Genomic DNA, 23,011 nt, shown 5'->3' with positions numbered 1-23,011 from the left:
TTTACTCTTGTATTTCCTGTCTTGTATAATACTCTTGTACTTCCAGGCACTGTCTAGCTCAGTGCCTGGCACTATGGTAAATATTGAATGAGTGAATGACAACTTCTTGACTTTTGGAAACACTCAAAAGAGACCCTTATTTCTAGGAGTGCTCAGGAACAGGACTCTTTCACCCAGTTTTCAAAAGCATGTTGTGTGTGAACTCTGACTTCACATTCTCCACATCGTAATTCGTGCTTACTGTCCCTCGATTATTACTGCATTCATCTTCCACGCTCTAATTCAACAACCTCTTTACATCAAGAGGGACTCAGGGACTTCCCTGGTGGTGCAGTGGATGGGAATCCGCCTGCCAGTGCAAGGGACATGGGTTCAATCCCTGGTCCGGGAAGATCCCACATGCCGTGGAGCAACTAAGCCCATGCACCACAGCTACTGAGCCCTAGTGCCACAACTACTGAAACCCGCATGCCTAGAACCCGTGCACCACTACGAAGAGTAGCCCCCACTTGCCACAACTAGAGAAAGCCCACGCGCAGCAACGAAGACCCAGTGCAGCCAAAAATAAAATTAAAGAAAAGAGGGACTCAGAATTACTTGATGAGTTTGGTATAAATATTAAAAATTTTAGGTGAAATATTTCAGTTGTCCCTTTCTTTAGTCTTCGGCCACCTAACTCATAAATCCAGCCTTCTGTGGTCTTTTATCCCTTTTACCTCATTTTACTGTGATTCTCACTTTGCTTTTTTATTTACATTGATACTAAGATTTCTTAGAAGGTCATCTGCTAAAGGAATTCCTCCTTGTTCCTGGGAGATTGTCTTCCATCTACCAATTAATCATGGTAATGGACCACAGCACTTCCCAAGGAGGCCACCCTTCGAGTCCTGATATTGCAGAGGCTTCGTATGAAGTGAGGCCTTGCCTCCCTAAAACCTGCACCCACTGGGGGAGTGACATCTTGGGGGTCCAATTGCTGTTCACATAGCGGCCTTCTAAAGAGTGAAAGAAAGCTCAAGTATTCCTCATCTCTCCTTTTCCCATTCTTTTATCTTCCAAGTGGAGCAGCCCTAATTTTTGCAGTTATTTCTCCTAGGTAATATCAAGTAATGATGTCAAAATACCTTCGTCAGGTATCTTTCAAGAGCTTACTTCTGAGCTCCTTTCTCGTTATTTATTCTTGGCTTCTCTATATTTTTTTTAAGTTGTTTTATATGCATCCTTCTTTACCTTCTGTTTCTTCTAAATTTAAAAAATTTCTTCCGATAATGTCTCTGTTAAATTACGGTCTAGTGAACCCATCTGGCACATGATTTAATAAACTAGTTTTGGAATAAATAAATAAATTGGTTTTGGAAGCTCTGGCTTTTGCTTTCTCGGTGACAAACCAGGCAGCTAAGTGGCTCTGTCTTGCAGGCATCGAGTTAATCGCTGCGTTCTACGGCTCCCTGTATGCCGGGTGCATACCTGTGACCGTCCGACCTCCTCATGCTCAGAACCTCACAGCCACATTGCCCACCGTCCGCATGATTGTTGATGTAAGTGCCGGGTATAACTTGCCTTGTCCTCATCTCATAAAACCCAGAGTCAGACAGCTAAGCATCCTTACTCATTTTCCAGTCTAATTGAGTCAGGAAGTCGAATCTGTCTCCTGCAAACTACCTCCTTTTCCTTTATCTGATCAAAGTGACCAGCATTTTCCAGTGAAGGAATGTGGGGAAAGCAGTTTTTGGTGAGATACAGGATTGTGTTTTTATCATGAACATTAAGGAAGTGAAGCTGTCATTAGTATTTCTCCATGAAACTTATTTTTTTCCCTCTTCTTAAAAAAGTCCTAATATTTTTTCTGCACAGTAACCAAGGTAATTTTAAATGCCAAACTGAATTCTCCCCATGTCAGGTCACTTTTTGGGGGGTTAGTCTTATAAATTCGCTTGGTATAGTATTAAAGTATACTATAGTAGGAAAGTAAGATAAATCTTATTCTAATCATATCCTAATGTACTTTAAAGCAGAGAGTTACAAAGTTCCAATTTATGTCACATTTGTTTCTCTAAGAACTGCTGCTCCATCCCCAACTGGAGCCTGCAGTATAAAAGGTGCATTTGCCACAGATGATTTTACTACAAAGTTCAGTTTGGCAAAATGCCCTGGTTATATTCTGCAAAGTAGGCTGGAGCAGCAGGGAGGGGAGTTTCCTTCCACTGACACAGTTTGCGGGGTGAGGGAAGTTGGTCCCCATGCGTTTCCACGTGCGGGTGTGTGGGAGAGCTCGTTCCTCTGAGTGCACAGAGTCCCTCAAGTCCAGGGTATGTTCTAGGTCCGGTGTGTTTCACCATATTCCCTGGACTGTTGCAAACACTACCTCCTTCAGAGATGATCCTCCAACACCTCTCATTCCCTGAGTACTACGAAGTCCATGTTTCTATTTTATTATGGTCTTCATGAAATCAAGAGATCTGGGGATCCATACTGAGGTTATAACCATGGAATATTTGAGAATCACTGTTGTAAACAGTAACTTGTGTTATGAACAAGTCCATCATTCTAATTCAGTGTTACGCATTTTTCAGGACAAATGTAAGGGGAACACTGACCTCCATTGTCCTGTGTGTATTCTTTGAAAAGCTGGTACTGCCCTGTCCCAGTATGATGTGCGAGTTGCTTTTAGCAGCAGCCAGAGCCCATGGTGCTACACGGGGCTAAGCCTCATGGTGCTTATTTTTGTCCATTTGTTTCTAGGTCAGCAAAGCAGCCTGCATTCTCACCACACAGACCCTAATGAGGTTACTGAGGTCCCGAGAGGCAGCAGCAGCTGTGGATGTGAAAACCTGGCCAACTATCATTGACACAGGTGAAAGGGAGATTTCTCCAGAGGCACTGAGGGGGCAAGAACATTCACTCCCCGAGATTTCCTAGGTTCTCATACCAAAGGTGTTTACACAGCTCTTCCGTTGCAGCCCATTCCACCTGCTAAGACAGAGGCAAAACTTAATATCCACTCAGCTTGAGTTACCAAAGGACTGGATACTGCAACATCCAGATCCAGAGAAGCAGATCACAGTGTGCCAGAACTCTGGCGACAAAACGTGACTTGCTGTTACTCTTGGCATCGTCAAACGGTGGTTAGGTGTTTATGCCAGATGTGACCGTAGACATGTTGGGCTACATAAAGTATGGGGAGGATCTGACCCTTGACTTCCAGATGTGATAGAGTTGGAACAGCATTGCACTAGGAGTCAGAAGACCTGGTTCTGGTTCAAGCTTCAGTCCTTATGTTCTGTATAACCTTGTCTGAGATGACCCTTTCCTAAAACACTACCTACCCTGGCCCGACTCACATATTTATTGAGAATATCAAATGCAACATAATATGAAAATACTTTGAAAACCATAAAGTGTATGAATTTTAGATGGTGTTCATACGAAAGAAGGGGGTAAGACTTTGGGATAGCTGGAGATGGTGGTGGAGGGGAGAGTGTGGGTTTTGGAGTTGGGCAGACAGGTGTAAATCCTCATCCTCTGTTACTCGTAACTACTTCATGGGGTCATGAAGATTAAATGACATAATGTAAAGCACCAGCATACAATCACAGTAATAACAACATCTAACTTTTTATTGAGCCCTTACCATGTGGCAGTCATGTAACATGTGTTACCTAATTTCCTCCTTCGACAACCCTATTAGATAGGTGCCAGTTTTAGCCTCATTTTACAGATAAGAAGACTGAGGCACAGGGAGGTTACGTAAGTAGCAGAACTGAAATTCAAACCCAGTCAGTTTGGCTCCCCTCCCAGCCCCTTAATTATTATCTCCTCCCCACCAGTTTTCAGTAAGTATCACGTAGTGTCCACTTCAGGGACATTTATGTGGATTTAAATGCAGGGATGACATCTATTTATGGTTATTGCGTCCAGATGCTGAGCTATATTTTTTTACATGTTACTTAAGGATATAGACAAAGTCATTTATAATATGTAACACAAGTGGATTGTGTTGGTGTTAATGATGTAGATAGATCTACTGTGGTTCCTGGACTCAGTCATGTTTCAGGAAGACCTGGAATGTGGTCTGTGATGCAGACAACAGAAAGGTTTCTTTAGGTACTTGAGTGGCCCTTCCCTACACAGAGGTGGGTTGAAGGTGATAGAGAAAGTCTTTGGTTTGACCAGAGATGAGTGCCCAATGATACAGAGATTGAAAAGTCAGAGTCAGAATCGTTTCTTGATCTGGAAAGCCAAAGAAGCCATTGAGGAGGCATGGCTGGGGCCAGAGACATCCTTGATATCTTTGGATATGACATACTTATAAAGCAAATTTGGAGGGAAGGGAGAGGTTATCATAAAAGAGCAAAGGAAAATAATTCCCAATTCTAGATTATCATTCTTAAAATCAGTCATGTTACCTTGGAGAAAAACTGTCCAACTTTTAAAGCAGTCCATGGTTACTGTGACGTGTACTAAACTGTAAATAATGAACTTTAACTTGAAACCAGCATAACAACAAGTAAAGCTTCTTGAGTTGTCTTAAAGTGCTTTATATGAATTAACTTCCTAACAGTTCTGGGAGGGCAGGTATTATTACCACTTTAGAGATAAGGAAACAGACACAAAGAGGTTAAATAACATCAAGACGACATCACTGAGAGATGGCAGAGCTGGGATTTGAGCACTGGCAGTCTGCTTCTTTAGCCTGTGCTTTCAGCTCCTATGGTATATTACCCCTCTCTAATCGTCTAGTAAATACATCTGCCTGATGTAGTTTCCTTGCTTATATTGTCTATTGGTGCCCTCAACCCCAGCCCTCCTCTAGGAGTGACATATGTGAGCCGGTTGGTTAAATACGAGAAGCCTCAGCTTTAGCAAATCCCAGAAGCTAAGTGTGGCCATAGCAAAGCCACAGAAGACTGGTGGAAGAGCAATGATTTGCGAGTTCCAACGTGTCTGATTTTTTTTTAATGTTACTGAAGTGTAGTTGATTTACAATGTTGTGTTTAATCTCTGCTGTACAGCGCAGTGACTCAGTTATACATATATATATATTCTTTTTCACATTCTTTTCCATTATGGTTTACCGGAGGATATTGAATATAGTTCCCTGTGCTATACAGTAGGATCTTGTTGTCAACATGTCTGATTGACATCGGGTTTTTTCTTTTCCTTGCAGATGATCTACCCAGGAAAAGGTTACCTCAGCTGTACAAACCACCCACTCCTGAGATGCTGGCGTACCTTGATTTTAGTGTCTCCACAACTGGCATGCTTACGGGAGTGAAGGTAGAGTAGTCGGGATATATTTACTCTCTCACTGGATGCTGGTAAAGTGCCAGGGCTGCAAAAAATAGAGATGACCACTGCCCCAGGGACTTCAGATGGAGAGGCCAGCTGGTCGTACCAGAGACCAGGAGGCAGAGGATCAAGGGCCACTGCTATATTTAAATAAAAGCATTGGCTCTTCCGGAATAAGTTATCCCAAGGAATTTGTGTTATGAAGTGTTCTGAACCTAGCATAGAAGCCAACAGATAACACGAGTTAGTTCAAGCCAGTACGAAGTCATAGATTCGTATTTCATAAAACTCAGTATTGAGAAGTTAACAGATAGACTTACCCTTCAGTTAGACTTCGGTTAGGCTTTTTGAAGCAATGAAAAATATACATCATTTTGAGGAGCTGGAGGGAATGTAAGCTTCTCAAAACTCTCATTAGAGCTGCTTTTCTGCCTGTGGGATGCCAGTTCCATCCTGTTCCATGTTCCTTACCTTCCAGATGTCCCACTCTGCGGTCAATGCTCTCTGTAGAGCCATCAAGCTCCAGTGCGAGTTGTATTCCTCTCGGCAGATCGCCATCTGCCTTGACCCTTACTGTGGACTTGGCTTTGCACTCTGGTGTCTCTGCAGGTAGGCATGGAAAAGCAAAGAAACAGAATGCATGGGAATATCTTTGGGGCTGTGAGCATCTCATCCTTCCGTTTGCTCCCTTAATTTGGTAGAGTTTCAATAAAATGCTGATGCTTTCCAGAATTTGTGCATCTAATGTATCTTCGACATTTGTCTGGTTTGTTTGTATTCCCTCTATTAGTTTTATGCCTCAGACAAAAGGGCAGTGATCTTACTGCCTCTTCTGTGCTCCATCCTGTCATCCTCATTTTAGAAGCAGAGCCAAGTAGAAGGATGACACTTGGGCGAAATGTCATACTGTGTCAGCCAGAATGCACCCCCTAGGCTTGGCAGGAAGGAATGTAATGAGATGGGTGACAGCATGTGGCTGGAAAGTAGCACATTGGCCACATTGTTCCTTGTGGGATAGCAGATCCCAACTCCTTCTACTCTCCTCCCAGAGGACCTCATCTCAGCCTGCATTTTCACCTCCTTGATGGGCATCTTCATGAATGCTTCACAGATGCCTCAATTCAACATCTTCCTTCTGTGTCCCCATTCTTCTTAGGATGGGCTCATCCACCTAGGTTAGGGGCCCACACTAGGAACTTGGGCTTTATCTTCAACTCTATATCTTTATGTCATACTTCCAATTAAATGTCAGATCCTTTGGCTCCATTATTCTTAAACCTATCTCTACATAAGAATCACCTAGGGGTCTATGAAAAAAAAAATTAATGGGGCTTCCCTAGACATACTAACCTAGATCTCCAGAGGTGGAAACCACAATTCCAGTATTTTTTTTTTTAATACAGGATTCCTGGGCTCCTAGTTATTCTGGTCTATATTCAAGGTTTAGGAAGTTGAGGATTCACGGCTGGAGGTTGTACATACAATACAGGACTCTTTCCTTTTTACAATACAGGATTCCTTCCTTTTTATCCTGGGTGCACTGTCAGGGTTCAAGCTCTCATCCTCTCTCACCTGGATTATTGCAGCCTCTCCTAACTGTCTCTCAGCCTTCAGTGACTCGTGTCTCCAATACCCGCTCCGTGTAACTAGCTTTACCCCAACTTCAAGCTATAGTGACAGCCTGCTGGGTAAATTCTAAACTCCTTGATATAATAATAGATCAGTGATTTCACAGTTTGGCCCTGACCCTTCTGGCTTCAGTTCTCACAACTCCCCAGGCATTCTATGCTTTAGTATTTCACTCTGGAATCCTATTTCTGACAACCTCACACACACCATGTAATTTTATATTGCCGTGCCTTTGCATATGCTCTTCCCTCTGCCTGGAATGCCCTCACCAGCTTCCCCATTTTTCCAGCCACTGTCAAATTCCTACTCATTCTTCAAGCCCGAGCTCAACTGTCGCCGACTCAGTGAAACACCTGCCGCCCCTTGTGTTCCCAGTTTGAATGACTTGCTCGTCATTCTGTGATCCTGATGGCCTTTATTCACATCTCAGTTACCACCTTCCACAGTCTGCTTTATTCTGTAGTTATTGTATCTTGTGAGTTGCATAGGAACAAGGCTGATTCTTAGACCTTTATATCTAATATGACCCAACCCTGTCCTTCATGCTCAGTAAATATTTGCTGAATTGATGGTGTTCTAGGATGAATTGATAATGTCAGCTCTTGCCTTTTTTCATTGCAGTGTCTATTCAGGTCACCAGTCCATCTTAATTCCTCCTATGGAGTTGGAAAACAACCTTTTCCTCTGGCTCTCCACGGTCAACCAGTACAAAATAAGAGACACTTTCTGCTCCTATTCAGTAATGGAGCTCTGCACCAAGGGGCTTGGAAACCAAGTGGAGGTGCTGAAGGTAAGAAGCAGCTGTAACCAGGAGACAGTCCTGAGAGAAATGGGCCAGGCGTGATGATACCCCACCTTGGGCTGGCCAGACATATCTGCCTGCTTTTTTTCTAGGCAAACAGGTGTTTGTAAACCTCAGGAAGTTTATCTCTTTCAGTTTCTAATTTAATGCACTCTTTCAGAGTTTAATCTGATTCTTACATTGTGGAGAAGAAGGTAAAACTGGTGAGGAGGCTGAACAGAAATGACTTTATGTGAAGATGAACAGAAACTGTGACCTCCAAGAGGATTTTTCCCAATAGAATTTGCAGCCTGAGAATCTCAGAGATTGGCGACTGCCCCAGAGATAAGGTCGCTCATTCATGAGTGTATCCCACGATCATATGTCTAACTGGCATGTGAGAGTCAAAAAACACTGAATTTTCTTTAGTAGAGAAATGTGACCTTAAGAATGAAAAAAAGAGATAAAAGGTTAGATATCTATGTTGCTAAATTTGTTTTTCTCTCAGTCCCGTCTCTGCATTTGAAATAGAGAGAAATGTAAGGTACAGAAATAAAGAGGGATTAAAAATATATTGCTGAAAACCTAAGATTTTTAGGTGAAAGAGGAAAGAAATAGAGAATGAGCATATTGACCTGTGGGTAATGACTTTAGTGGAATTCCTTGGCATTTTCTGAAAAGGCATATGTTTTCTCTGGGTGTCTGAGGTGAGAAAACATAGTTCCTTGGCTTTTCCTGACCATAGAGATAGAGCAGTGGCCCTGCTTGTTCAGCACTCCTGTGATTCTGCTGACCTCGGCTCCTGTGCGTGGTGTCTTACAGACCAGGGGAATCAACCTCTCCTGCATCCGGACGTGTGTGGTGGTGGCTGAGGAGCGGCCCCGCATTACTCTCCAGCAGTCCTTCTCCAAGCTTTTCAAGGACATCGGTCTGTCCCCTCGGGCTGTCAGCACCACTTTTGGATCAAGAGTCAATGTAGCGATATGTTTGCAGGTGACTATCATGAAATCTTGCTTGTGTGGGGGGCTCAGAGCACAGGCTGCCACTTAGTTGCTGTAGGCCTCTGGGCTTTTTCTTTGGACTTCACTGTACCTTATTTTGTCCATCTGTAGAATGAACATGGTAGCATCGTCCTTCACAGGGTCGTTCTGTAGAACCACTGAGTTTCTAGGTGCCAAGCACTTGGAGCTGTGCCCGGCAATTAAGCTCTAATGTAAACGTTTACTCTAAGTAGTGGTTTTATGGTCCAGGACGATGAGTCGAGAAGATTTCTGAGTCCTATTTGAATTTTATTTATATGTTACCCTTTGTTTTCTGTCTCCTCCATCTTTTACGCCTTTTTTTTTTTTTTGCAAAAGAAGTACAAATAAGCCTGCATTCTTTTCTGCAGCCAGATGGCAATTTTGCCATGTTATCTTGGTGGGTAAATAACAGAAAAGAGGCTGAAATAACAGAAAAGAACTGAGTCTGATTTTATGTAGCTTGGAAGCTCGTAAGGCAAATACAGACATGGACAAGAGTGAGAGTCACAGAAGGTGGCGTAAATGGGTGGATACTTTCAGGTCCTCTGTGTCTGTGTCGGATGACTTTGGAGCAGCATCATGACGCTTGAACTTTGGAGCCCGTTGTGGGCCCCTTGCTGCCAGCTGGGGCCAGTGCTGGTTTTGAGAGTCCCATGCATGCTGGTCTGTCTCGTCCCTGCCTTGAGTCCAGGGGTGAGGACCCTCCTCGGCCTGGTAACCTTTCAGTGCTGCTTCGGCCCCCAGCCTACTCTACTCTCCTGGGGGAGGAAAGGAAAGAAAGATGAGAAGAAAGCGGGGCCAGGAGTCTCTTTCGTTATAGCCCTGCCTCATCGTTCAAAATAGAGTTTGGATTTTTCATGTATGTGACTAAATTATCTATTTCTTGATTTGAAAATGTAAAATATGGAAATACCATTCAGTTAATTTAAAATAAACAATACATTTATTTTTCTTTAGGGAACCTCAGGGCCTGATCCAACTACTGTGTATGTAGATCTGAAATCATTAAGACATGACAGGTACAGTAGATTGGTTATGCTTACTTTCTGTTAGCGTTCCTAAGCATGAAAAGTTCTGAGCCTCGAGAAAGTCAGCTCTCCCCACTCCTTCCTTCTGTTGGTGTCTTCCGGGGGCATGGGAGAAGGGAAGAAATTCATTTTCATTATTAATACCTAATAAGGTTTTCATTTATAAGAAGAAAGCTTTAATTCTCACAGTTGCTGCACTGTTCTTTAATATTAAAATGTAACACTGGTATTTTGTAACATTTGACATAAATTACACTAAAATGGATAGACTCTTTGCTCTGGAAGTTTAAAAATAACTGAGACAGACAGAATAAATGAGGCAGAGTAGGGTTTTTGAAACAACACTTTATCTGAGCCCCAGGAATAAAAGCCTTCCTCCTCAGCAGCTCACAGGTGAATCGTAGCTATACGCCAAGGGGAGCTCCTGGCGGAGGGCTCTGGGACCTTTTCCTGAGTCCCACTGACTTGGGCTGTGTTCACAGTGTGGCCCGTGGCAGTGACCCTGGCTGCACAGGCAGAGCGTCTCTGGTGCTGTGATTTTCAGCCTGGGGAGAGTTTGTCCTCCAAAGGACATTTGACCGTGTCTGGAGACATATGTATTGTCACAACAAGGGGATGCTACTGACATCTAGTGGGTAGAGGCCTGGGATGTTGCTAAACATCCTACAGTGCACAGGATAGTGTCTCACAAAGAATTATAACAAAATATCTGACTCAAAATGTCAGTAATGCTGAGTTTGAGAAACTCTGCTCTGATGTGAGGAGAGATAGATTAGAGGTTTGGGGAGGCAGTGTAAATAACTGTGGTAGATGCGGTGCAGTCATTTTTTTTTTTTAAGGCTCTTATGTTGTAAATATTGTTTTTCTGCAGGGTTCGTCTTGTGGAACGGGGTGCCCCCCAGAGTTTGCTCCTCTCAGAGTCTGGAAAGGTAATTTGTTCTGTTAACCGTTGGGAAGGTGGTCTGTGTGTAGAAGTAGTTAGTTTTTGTTTTCTGTGGGGTGTTTTTTTGTTTGTTTGTTTGTTTGGCTGTGTTGGGTTTTCGTTGCTGCACGCAGGCTTTTTCTAGTTGTGGCGAGCGGGGGCTACTCTTCATTCCATTGTGTGGGCTTCAGTAATTCTGGCATGGGCTCTAGAGTGCAGGCTCAGTAGTTGTGGTGCATGGGCTTAGTTGCCCTGAGGCATGGCACATGGGATCTTCCCGGACCAGGGCTCAAACCCGTGTCCCCTACATTGGCAGGTGGATTCTTAACCACTGCGCCACCAGGGAAGTTCCCCCGGTTTATTTTTTATTTATTTTTTATTTTTTTTTTGCGGTACGCGGGCCTCTCACTGTTGTGGCCTCTCCCGTTGCGGAGCACAGGCTCCGGACGCCCAGGCCCGGCGGCCGTGGCTCACGGGCCCAGCCGCTCCGCGGCATGTGGAATCTTCCCGGACCGGGGCACGAACCTGTGTCCCCTGCATCGGCAGGCGGACTCAACCACTGCGCCACCAGGGAAGCCCCCTGGTTTATTTTTGAGGTTGAATCTTGTTATACCTCTGTCTCCACTGAGCACGATCCCGTGAGCACCATCTCCACTCCTGCCTTTGTACACTCCCTCACCTCACTAAAGAGATGGGGGCGGGGAACTGCATTTCCTAGAGGTCATTAGATTTAATTGAACCCCGTCTTTGTGTTTTCTCTTTGATTCTTAGATTTTACCTGGAGTGAAAGTAGTTATTGTTAATCCAGAGACCAAAGGCCCTGTTGGAGACTCTCACCTGGGAGAGGTATGTATAATATTCCCCTTTACTCTGAAGAGTCAGCAGTGAGACTTTAGGGTTCATATTTTAGAAGTCAGGAAACTGTGGATATAGCTTTTCCCTCATGGTGAATTTTTGAAAGTTTTCATCTTTCTGTGTGAGGCTCAAAACTGACATGGACAGAGGGGAAATTGAGACCAAGATGGAGTGAAGATTTAGGCACCGAAACTAGAACTAGTCCCAGATTGGTCCACTGACATACCCTTAACTGAAAAGGAAAATGGGCAAATCCCACCTGTTCCCACCTATTAAGGAGTGGAACTAAAAGGAGCCACAAATTTTAAATTTTTAAAATTTAAACAAATTTTATATTTTATTCCAAAATATATCCATTTTTGTATTAGTATAAAAATATTTAAGACTTAATTTTTCTTCCCCCAAATCCCTGAGAGACACTGATATCTCATCTCATAGCTCACTGGGAGCAATGTTGTGGGTGCACGAGGCAGATGACCCGGGCTCTGCCAGTTACCAGCTTCTTGTGATTGGGCAAGTTACTTAACGTCTCTGTCCTCAGTTTCCTCAACCATAAGTAATAATGGCACCCACCTAGTAGGATTGTGTGACAGTTAAATGCATTAATACCTGTATCTGTCATATATTTGGAACAGTGCCTGTCACACAGTGAATACTAGTTTTGTTACCATCGTCGGCTATTGCTGTGTTTACATTGTAAATTCAAATAGCCTGTAGTATTTTCCCGCGGTCTTCGTAACTTAGTTTCAGAGCATAGAAATGATCCCTTGATGCATTTGTGAGACTCTGAAAGAGGCTGAGAAATGAGCCAGGGAGGGCTTCCCTGGTGGCTCAGTGGTTAAGAATCCGCCTGCCAATGTAGGGAACATGGGTTCAAGCCCTGGTCCGGGAAGATCCCACATGCCGCGGAGCAACTGCGCCCATATGCCACAACTACTGAGCCTGTGCTCTAGAGCCCGTGAGCCACAACTGCTGAGCCCACGTGCCACAACTACTGAAGCACGTGCACCTAGAGCCCATGCTCCTCAACAAGAAAAGCCACAGCAATGAGAAGCCCGTGCACCGCAACGAAGAGTAGCACCTGCTCGCTGCAACTAGAGAAAGCCCGTGCGTGGCAACGAAGACCCAACGCAGCCAAGGATAAATAAATAAATAAATTTATTTTTTAAAACAAGAAAGAAAGAAAGAAAGAAATGAGCCAGGGAGGCAATGTAGCCTCAAGGTTAAGAGCACGGCCTCTGTGGCCACCCAGGCTTGGGTGTAGGTTTCCTTGTTTCTGCATCTTAGGCAAGTTACTTAACTCCTTTTTTTTTTCATCTGTAAAATGGGAATAACAGTAGTACAAACTGTATTGTCATGTCATATATGTCAGGATTGATGGAGGTAAGGCATATAATACTGTTCAGCACATGGTAAACACTTGATAACTGACAGCTGCCTTTATTGTTGCAGCTGTGTTGTTACTATAAAAATGAGGTTAAAAAACCAAAATAGGGACTTCCCTGGTGGTCCAGTGGGTAAGACTCCGTGCTCCCTATGCAGGGGGCCCAGGTTCGATCCCTCGTCAGGGATCCCACATGCTGTAACTAAGATCCCATCCCAACTAAGAGTCCGCATGCCGCCACTAAAAGATCCCACAACTAAGACCCAGTGCAGCCAAAATTAATTAAATTAAGCCAAAATCATCTGTCCCAGAGAACTGAATTGATTCTGGCGAAATGTGACCAGTGCTTTTTCTTGTTGTAGATTTGGGTGAACAGTCCCCATACAGCCAGTGGCTATTACACCATCTATGACAGTGAGACTCTTCAAGCTGACCATTTCAACACCCGCCTCAGCTTTGGGGATCCTGCTCAGACCCTGTGGGCTCGAACAGGATACCTGGGTTTTGTCCGCCGGACCGAGCTCACAGCAGCCACCGGAGGTATCTTCAGCAGTTCCTCACCCCCGTCCTGCTGCGCTTTGCAGCCCCTAGCACGGGCTGGCCTTCCGCAGCCTGCCTTTGGATGTGGAGTGTGTGTGTTGAATTATTCCCTTCTCCGACTCTTGAACCCATACACGAACTTGTATTCATTTGAAGTAAGACTTTGCCCTCAAAGAGGACCCAGGGAATAAGCACTGGGGCCCCGTGTCAGCATCCCTGACCTGTGGGTTGGCTCGGCCAGGCAGTCATAGAGATGTGCCTGGTGATGGGTAGATGCCTCTGGCAGGACTCGGCCCTCAGCAAGCTCCTGGGACAGGTATTCCACCTTTAGTCCCTTGCTCCTAAGCCTTGCGAGTGGGAGGCAGTGCAGAGGAGCCAGCCTGCCGAAGCCCTCTGTCCCTTCAGCGGCTCATGTTGGACACGAGCCTGCTTGGCAGGGCTCTCGTGTAAGCAGCCCCCAGCCATCCTCTGCCCACTGGGCAGCCACAGTGAAGCCGTGACTTCAACCTTCCTGACGGCATGAATGGCCATTTTAAAATACCCAGCACCAATTGCATCATCCACACCCAGAACTGACACAGATCACTCACTGGACTTGAGCAGCTGGAACTGAGCCAAGTCACTTCTCCTTCGCCCCTTGCATGTGTTCCCCACTGACCAGCTCCAGAGTGTCTCCATATTTCACAGGGAAGTAGAATAACATACTGGTGGTGAGGGAAGCATGCCTAGCCAGGTGCCTTGGTTTGGAAGCCTACCTCTGTCATTTGCTGTATGACCTTGAGCACTCACTCAACCTCTCAGTTTCCTACCTGGAAAATGGGAGTGATAACATTTCCTGCCTTGTGGAAATGATGTGAGATTAAATGACATAATGCCTTCAGGTGCCTGGGACAGTGACTGGCACCCAGAAAACACTCGAGTCATTAGCTACTCTTTCCGTTGTTTTTGTTACTACAGTCTTCAGCTCTTGTATGATGGGACTCTGCTGGCCTTCCTCATCCTTCTCTCTCCAACAGCTCCTAGCAGTTTGTTTTGCTAAATTTTTCAGAAATCTTCCTTTTCCTGAAAATACAACATTCTGTAGACCTAGCTAAATCATCTCTCTTCTTCTTTTCAGTATCTATATAGACATAAACCATGTAGCCTTGTGTATGCAGTGTGTGCATAAAATCTTTAAAAAAAGATTTCTGCAACGTCCTGCTGGATTACAAGCCTATTAATAACCAGGACTAGAGTCTCTGTGGAGTCCTTGAAGATGTCTAGGAACAATGACATATGTTCACTTCTTTTCCATCTCAAATCCTCTCCCCTCCTCCCCTCCCCAGCCATCATCTGGCTAATTCCTATTTATCCTTAAAAGCTCAGCATGGCTTCAGCTTTTCCCTTTCTGAACCCTTGAGCTGAGCTCGGGGAGGGGGGGCCCTAGTGCACACTCGGGTCGCTGGGCTGACCTCATCCCACCTGATGTCCATCCATAGGACATCTGTTGTGTGTGTGTTTCCCCCACTAGACAGTAAGTATCTTCAGAGCAGGAATCATGTTATATCATCTTTGTCTCCGCAGCACTAGGCACAATTCCTGGCACGTGGTAATAATAATAATGACGATAGCTAATGTTTTCAGCACTTACAGTGTACCAGGCATCATATTAACTCCCTTAAGTGAATTGAATCCTCACAGCAGCCATTTATTATTACCCCTGTCTCACAGAGGGGAAGCAGGACTCAGAGATTTAAGTTAATTCTCCACGTTACGGAGCTGGTGAGTGGTGGCGCCAGGTGACGTGGCAGGCAGTCTGGACCCTGTGCTCTTAACTCCAACGATGTAGTACACTCAGTGCGTCTGATGAACCAGGTTCCTCTTTCTCTCCCCATCAGAGCGTCACGATGCCTTGTACGTGGTGGGAGCTCTGGACGAGACACTGGAACTGCGAGGCCTGCGGTACCACCCCATCGACATCGAGACCTCGGTGTCTCGGATCCACAGGAGCATGGCCGAATGGTAAATCCCCTGCACAGCATAGGTTCCCCCGCAGCTGCGGTACCAGTTAAAGTTGCTCTGTAGTCAGCCATCTGTAGCAGACCACCTATGGCTGTGGAACTCCAGGGGAGCCAGAAAATAAACGGACTGATCCTTGTCTGGCAGTGTGCCGTCTGCTAAGACAGGCTCCGTGGACTCGTGGTGGGGCTGGGTCCTTTTTAGTGGTAGGCGCTTACCGTTGGAAGGGACCTAACTGATCATCCGCCTCTAGAAAGTTGGTAGAGGGTGGTGGGAAGAACCATGACTTTCAGGTCAAAAGACCCAGCTGGAAGGCCCAGCGCTGCCAGCGTTCCCAAGGAAAGAGGCTGCTTTCCTCATCTGAAAATGCCTCCTCTGCTCCTTCCTAATTATCAGGAGGATCCAGTGAGAATGTGCTTTGTAAGCTATCAAATGGTAAGCAGATGAAAAGGACTGTTATTATTATCTGGTCCAGGTTCCCTCTTAGTGCGGGAATTCCCCCTACATTACCCCTGACAAAGGATCATCCGACCTCAACGTTGACTAAAAATTTCTTAAAATTAGAACTCTGTAGTTTTTACCTATTTGCTTTCATCGTGGATTCTTAACAGTACAGAATCCATCCAGTTTCTTTTTATACATGTTTAAGTCAGTGTGTCCTTCTCAGGTTTTTTTTTTTTTTTTCATGCAAAGTAGCCACAGTTCTTTTAATGGTTTGTTCATGCTTTCCAGATGCTTCTTTGTCTTGCTTTTGTCAGAGTCTCTCCTCTGAACAGACCTGAACAATGCCCATGAGGTGTAAGAACAACGCAGAGAAGTTGGGCGCCATGGTTACCCCCTAATTTTAACCATTTGACTTTTGATGCTACCAGATATTGTGTACATTTTTCTTAAGGACTGAATCTGTTTTTCAAAGCAGTTCAACACTGCAAAACACAAGTCAGGTCATACCTTCTAACCCAGCAAACCCCACTGAATGTAAGGCAACTTTCTACCTTATAGCACAATAGGAGAGAGCGTGTATGGGGCACTGAGTTCAGATGAGGCCAGGCCAACTCCCTTCCCGTTTGGTATTATAATATAGATAATAATCTTAGTCAAAGCTCTCATGTTGCAAATATCAAGAATTCTCTTCAAAACAACTTAAGCAAAAGAGAGTTCATGGACAGAATACCTGGTTATCTCAGAGGTTCCTAGAAGTCTCTGACCAGCTCTGGATCTCAAGAAAGGTAGAAACAAGGAATGGGAAGGCCATCAGGAACCACCGTCTTCTCACTTTCTAGAGCCATGTGGGCATCCACTTCATTCTTTCTCTCCTCCCTGAAGAGCCATTCTCTGTACTTCTCTGCACACCTGCTACCCCAGAACGTTCAGTCCACGTGTCCTCAGTTCAGGTGACCAGCTAACAACTTTCATTCCCACTTCCAAACTCCCAAGAGATTTTAAATGGCTCAGCTAATCAGCTGTGATCATAGGGGCAAGGTCATGTATTAAAGACGTGGCTGAGAGCCTTCTGGTTGGATCCAAACGAGAAGGCAGTTCTCAGGGAAAATGGGGATAAGTCTTGGGCAGACACTGTAAGAGATGACATGTTAACTGAATGTCATTGAAATTTCAGTGCCGTGTTCACGTGGACCAACTTGCTCGTGGTGGTTGTGGAACTGTGTGGCTCTGAACAGGAGGCCCTAGATCTGGTTCCTTTAGTGACAAATGTCGTCCTGGAGGAGCATTACCTCATCGTGGGCGTCGTAGTTGTGGTGGACCCAGGCGTTATCCCCATCAACTCCAGAGGAGAGAAGCAGAGGATGCACCTCCGTGACAGCTTCCTCGCTGACCAGCTGGACCCCATCTATGTGGCGTATAACATGTAACCAGCCTTGTGGGGACTGCAGGGGCCATCCTGCAAAACCACAGGACCAAAGACCCGTGACTAGGAGGAAGCTTTCATATGGTGTGAAATAAGCTGAGATGGCTACATTATATCCTTCATCTCATCCTGTGGGATTCTGCAATCACGTGACACACAGGAAAGGGGAATTCTGTGGTAGCAAATGAAAAAAATATTAACAGTCTGTTGGTCATGAGCTTTGACGTAGTGTGAGCAGCACGTTACTAAAGCAATTACATCCATGTTGCATTTTTTTCATCTGTTGTATATAGTTGTATTTTTATCTAATGCTGTTTTAGAATTTTGTAAGGGAGTTTAATGAATTCATGTGATGGGGTAGTCTGAGTTACACAGTTCCCCGCTCTGTACTGTATTTTGCCATTTTACCATAGTTAGACCTTCTGTGGGTTTTGTTAACACAGAACTACTTGGCTTACTTTCAGTTGACCCATAGCAAATCAGATAACCCACTGAATATGAGAATTACTTTATATATAGAAAATTCTTGATGGTAAAACATTTTGACCAGTGTTTTAAACATGTAAATAAGAATACACATAATTCAGCTAAAAATTGAAGAATTGGCTTGTATAGTTGTAACAACTAAAGTAGAAACATTTCTACTTTGAGAGAATCTCAGTATTCTCTGGATGCACTGTAATTGAATAGGTGACTAAAAAGTGCAAATTGTTTGCAGGTTTTGCTGCACATTGTACTGTGTCTCTGTTGGCTGGTGTATTTTATAAACTGAAGCTGCCTATGTTTGTTTTTTAAGCTTGCATTCCCAGAATCAGCTTAAGCTTTTAAGAATTCAGCCTGTTTCTACAAACTGAATAATCTCAGCTGAAAAATCAACATGTTAGGAAAAGCTAAGATTCATTAGATCCCACCCAGTTCTAAGGAACCGGAATAACTCACTCCGGCCCCCAGTGTTGAAACCGTCTTTCACGTTTAGAATGACTGCATAAGAATTTAGAATTTCCTCTTTTCCAGGCCCATTGTATACTGTGTCAGCAGTTATACATCTAGCTTTTCTTTTCTGAGGACTGAAGAGCATCCTCTGTTCTTCCAGTTCACGAGGGCGGGGATTTTAAGAACAAGAGCAATAGGCTGGGAAGGCAGTGGGATCAATAGTCACGCGAAGGCATAAGGCCTCGTAACTGCATGTCTCAGAACTGACCGATTTGGGTTGCCAAAGTAGCCAGGCTTATGCTGAAATAGGGGAAGTCTGATGTATGCAAGAAACTCTTTTGAAATAACTGTGGTGCCCAGGCCAAGCGGACAGAGCCTGGGACTGAGTTTGGCCTCTGGCTCGGTTTCCTTTCTTTGGTCTGATACTTCACATATTTGAATATAGTTGAATTTTATTATTTTTTTCTTACAGAAATATTTTTTAAAATTAAAAAAAAAAACTCAAAGTGAACAGAGTTAACTTGTTAAATCAGAATGGTTCTCTTTGACCCACTCTGGTCTATTGTGTAAATATTTATTTAGACTATTTTAATAATACACATTATTTACCCCACTGTAACATCATGTAAACTAAATATGTTTTTAAACAATTTTTTAGACTTGTAATTACCCTGAAAATAAGGTTTATAATGCAAAGACCAGACCCATCGCCACGGCAGCACTCCTGGGGGGCTGCCCTTACACAGTCTCATGACTCAAAGCCACTTTATTGCCTCCCTTTTACATAACCCTCTTTTCCTCCCAACTCGTTCTCCGCAGAGGGAAGACCTCAAGACATTTTCCAGTTCCAGATCTCTTTTTCAACATTTTGGATGCCGTTAACTTACACATGATGGGAGAGGTTCTAGGATGTACAGGAAAAAAGCACTTGCATTGGGGTAAGAAATCCAGTGACTAGCAGAGAAAACAGCCTGCTTATTTGGAAAGTAATTTTCTTAAGACAGTTTTTAATGATTCACTAATCAAAGCAAGGGACCCTGAGGATCTTCTATCTCCGTAATCCACAAGTTCTAAGAAAAAGGTATAAGGCAGAGTCTCTCCTATGGGTTGCTTTCATAATTCTCATTACACAAGTTAGGGTGTCTGCTAGAAATATACTGTGAGCCACATCTGTCATTTTAAAATTTCTAGTAACCACATTTTAAAAAGTAAAAAGAAACAGGTGAAATTGATTTTAATATATTATTTAGCACAATATATGAAAAATACTTCAACATGGGATCAATATAAAAAATTATTGAGATATTTTACTTTCTTTTTTTCATATTATGTCTTTGAAATCCAGTGTGTATTAAGCACATCTCAATTCGGACTAGCCATATTTCAAGTTTTCAGTAGCCACACATGGCTGTTGGCTACCATACTGGACTGTGCAGATTATACTCATTCCTTCAAATAAAATATTCCGTTAATCTCATGGTATGGCCAACTCCCAGTTATTTAGGGGCTGATTATCTAGTTTTGAAGTTCCTCAGGTCTCTGATTTATTGTTATTTTTTTTGCTTTCTGCCTTGTGGCTGCTTTATTTATCTTTTGCCTATCCCCCAAAGCCAGAATAAGCTGGTGGAGGAAAGAAAACTAAGATGCTAAGATGTGTCTTTCGGGAACTTCACCAGTAACTCTGGTAAAGTATCCTCTGGAAGGGAAAGAGAGTCAGTCATTAGTTTAGAGGTGTTTGTGGGATCATCTACAGATCTGATGCCTAGTCTGTTGCAGACTTGGTAAGAAAACTTTCTCTTGGTGACACAACGCTCTTAGTCTTTCCACACTAAGTAGAACCTTTGTGGTAGAACTGACTCTTAAGAGAGGCTCCAAAGGCCATTATTAATAGAAACAGCCTGGCCAAAACTTGGGAACATATTGTGTCTGGGTTTTTATGCCTGTGGGGAGTGGGGGTGGGGGCGGGGGGACTAAAGAATAGCAAGCCCTCATTTCAGATAAGAGAAATCTATTCATCTGAAAGTTTTTGAAACTCTTTCTGCCTCTCAGCAGAAGTAACAAGGTAGATCAGGAAGGGGCTTCCTCAGAACAAATGCCATCTCCTGCATCAGTGAGACCTTGGGAATGACCAGCATGCTAATGGGCATCAGTGAATCCACACTCTTTATTTCCTTCCTGCCTCATAAAGGGCCCCTGCTTTCCCCGTACCAGGTCCTCCTGAAGTTGTGCTGCCTCAGGCTGTTTAGGGACCATTGCCTGTCTATTGGTCATAGGAGTGTCTCCTTAACTTTAGTCCCTGGGCAATGCTTGCTTAATGCTTTTGTTGAATCAACAAAGGGCCCGAGGCCTTAGGCTTTTTTGTTAAGGTCTGTGCCCCAGGCATGGTGCTCAATATCTTGGCCAAATAAATTACTTTCCTTGAATATCCAGGAATCTTTAGACTGAAGCAATGAGGAGTTATCACCTCACCCTCAAACTACAACATGATCTATGCCTTAGAGTTGTTTTTGTTGTCTGCTTTCGTGTAAAAACAAGAGTATTTGGAGCAAGCTGCAGTACTCCAAATACAAAATAGGCCTTTTCTTTATCATTCATTCAACATTTCTGGTTTAGGTCTATGTAGATGGGCCATGTTATTTGTCCAGAGGAAGAGAGTGTAAAGATATAAGAATAATTTTTTAGTCCTAAATGCTGTTTTGTTTATTTTTTGTCAAGATATTTACCAGTGTCAGATTCAAACTATAGTACTGTGTAATTATGTATAAAGTTTTTTTTTATTTATTTGAAATTAGACTAGATATACATTTTTAAATTTAACATCTGGCTGGACAGTGTTCTATTAACTCATTGAATGTGTTTCCTTTGTCTTGTGTTAATAAATATTGATGCCTGATTATGTTTAATGCTTCACACATCGGGAGAATTGATAAATTGGAATTAATAAATTTTAAATTTAACTTCAGATGGTAAGACCCAAAGATACCTGGAGAGGTCTAAGGAAAATGAACACAGAGATCCGAAGTTATAGCAAATCAGTTCTATAAAAGGAGGCCAGATTGAGGAACAATAGAGAGTCATTTTGAAAACTAATAAGCCTTTTGTCCAGACCAATTATAACTTAGTTTTCCTCCTACCCCTGTAGCATTTGGTAGTTTTTAACTATTGATCATACATGTTGTTATTATTTTTTAAAATCTGTAATTGGACTGGGTTTCAGCTTTTCTAAGGTAATATCTCATTTGCTCTCCCATTTCCTGGTTTCAAGAAACTTGATGGGAGTTTTTATCAAATTGAGCATATTCTCAGACACTGAAACTGGTCCTTGAATTACAGTCCAAGCTATTCAGGCAGCTGAGAACTTTTCTTTAACTTAATACACATTTATTGAGTGCCTACCCACTAGGCACAAGTCACTGTGATAACAACTGAAGCTAGAGAGAGAGAAACTCAAGTCACTGCCCTCAAGAAGATACAGGAAAACAATACACTATATTAAGGGTTGCGAGTAGAGGTGGACTGTGGGAGCAGGTAGGATAGGCACCCAATCCAGTGATGAAGGAGGATAATGAGGAATTCGGGCTGGAGGAGGTAACATCTGAACTGAGTCTTGAAGGATGAGCTATAGCCAAATAAAGGCAGCAAGTGGGGAGGCAGAGTTGTATATTCTGGAAACTGCAATTTATTATTAGGATGTAGGGTTTAAAGGGAGAAAAGTAAAAGATAACTATCTGTGGAGGTCTGAGCCAAGGACAGATCACTAAGGGCCTTGATGTGTCAAGCTAAGAATTTTGGACTTTTATCCAGAAGGCCAAAGAGAGCCAATGAGGTGTTTATAGCAAGGAAATAACATGCTCAGATTTGCAACATAGAAGATTATTCTGGTAGTCATGTAGAAAATGGATTGGTGCAGGTAGGGAAAGAAAGGTAAAACCTGGGACAGGGAGATCAGTTGAGAGGCCTTTGCAGAAACTGCAGTGATAGAGCAAAGCACTTTAACCAACGCAGTGACAGGATGGAGACCAGAGACAATGCATGTAAACTTGGAAGAGAGTAAGATGTCAATCGATAAGGAAGGAGGAATCCAAAATAACTTGTAGATTTCTGACGTCGGGAGTTAGGTAGATGTGGAGTCATTTACCAAGATAGGGAAAAAGGAGGAATGGATTTGGGAAAGAAGCTGCTGTGTTCCATGTTGGTCACGTTCATTTGAGGTGCTGTGGAGGTCCAACAGGCTGCTAAATATTTAGGTCTCTGCCTCGAGAGCTCTGGCCCAGAAATACACATTTGGGAGACATTCTTTTAAAAGTGGTAGTTGAAGCCATGGAACGGATGATAGTGCCAAGAAAGATCACGTAGAGTGAGAAAAGGCCCAATGATGGAGCCGTAGGGAACACGGGCATTCAAAGCCTGAGGGAGGAAGAAGAATCCACAAAAGGGAGAAGGAATGACTGGAGAGATAGCGTCAAAACCAAGAAGGAGCTTGGGCATAGAAATCGAAGGACGAGTTTTAAAGAGGAGGGAGTGCCCAGCAGTGCCGAAGGCTACAATGAAGCTGAGAAAACAGGGACTGGCTAAGCGTCTGTGGTATCTGGCAACCAGGCAGTCACTGGTAACCTTGGTCAGAGCAGAAGCAGTGGCAGCTATGGGGGCAGGAGGCAGAAGACTGGTTCCGGAGAGGTGTGATGGAAAGTGTGACCGAACAGAGGCTACTCTTTTTAGAAGCTGTATCTACACATTGAAAGGAAAGAGATGGGATAGTAGTT

The 23,011-nt window shown here is 43.6% G+C and overlaps 1 protein-coding gene and 1 long non-coding RNA gene across 7 annotated transcripts in view; one reads left to right on the top strand and one right to left on the bottom strand.

Annotated features, from left to right (window-relative positions):
* Positions 1-21,141, top strand: part of DIP2B (disco interacting protein 2 homolog B) — a 233,019-nt gene extending 211,878 nt beyond the window's left edge. For all 6 annotated transcript variants that reach the window (XM_019934449.3, XM_019934451.3, XM_073788683.1 and 3 more), the window contains 12 exons: positions 1,417-1,538; positions 2,743-2,854; positions 5,168-5,277; positions 5,768-5,898; positions 7,540-7,708; positions 8,522-8,692; positions 9,679-9,740; positions 10,621-10,678; positions 11,443-11,517; positions 13,273-13,450; positions 15,328-15,451; positions 17,067-21,141. In XM_019934449.3, the coding sequence (XP_019790008.1) occupies positions 1,417-1,538; positions 2,743-2,854; positions 5,168-5,277; positions 5,768-5,898; positions 7,540-7,708; positions 8,522-8,692; positions 9,679-9,740; positions 10,621-10,678; positions 11,443-11,517; positions 13,273-13,450; positions 15,328-15,451; positions 17,067-17,319 (1,565 nt within the window). In that variant the 3' untranslated portion in view covers positions 17,320-21,141. The remainder of the gene's footprint in view (positions 1-1,416; positions 1,539-2,742; positions 2,855-5,167; positions 5,278-5,767; positions 5,899-7,539; positions 7,709-8,521; positions 8,693-9,678; positions 9,741-10,620; positions 10,679-11,442; positions 11,518-13,272; positions 13,451-15,327; positions 15,452-17,066) is intronic.
* Positions 9,128-23,011, bottom strand: part of LOC141275878 (uncharacterized) — a 101,771-nt gene continuing 87,887 nt past the window's right edge. The window contains exon 3 of the long non-coding RNA XR_012324408.1: positions 9,128-9,479. This is a non-coding gene — a long non-coding RNA (uncharacterized lncRNA). The remainder of the gene's footprint in view (positions 9,480-23,011) is intronic.

The sequence above is a fragment of the Tursiops truncatus genome, chromosome 11, assembly GCF_011762595.2.
Source record: "Tursiops truncatus isolate mTurTru1 chromosome 11, mTurTru1.mat.Y, whole genome shotgun sequence".
In the NCBI taxonomy this organism is placed as follows: Eukaryota; Metazoa; Chordata; class Mammalia; order Artiodactyla; family Delphinidae; genus Tursiops; species Tursiops truncatus.
Note: the sequence above shows the minus strand (reverse complement) of the source record. Positions and strands in the feature narration are given on the sequence as shown.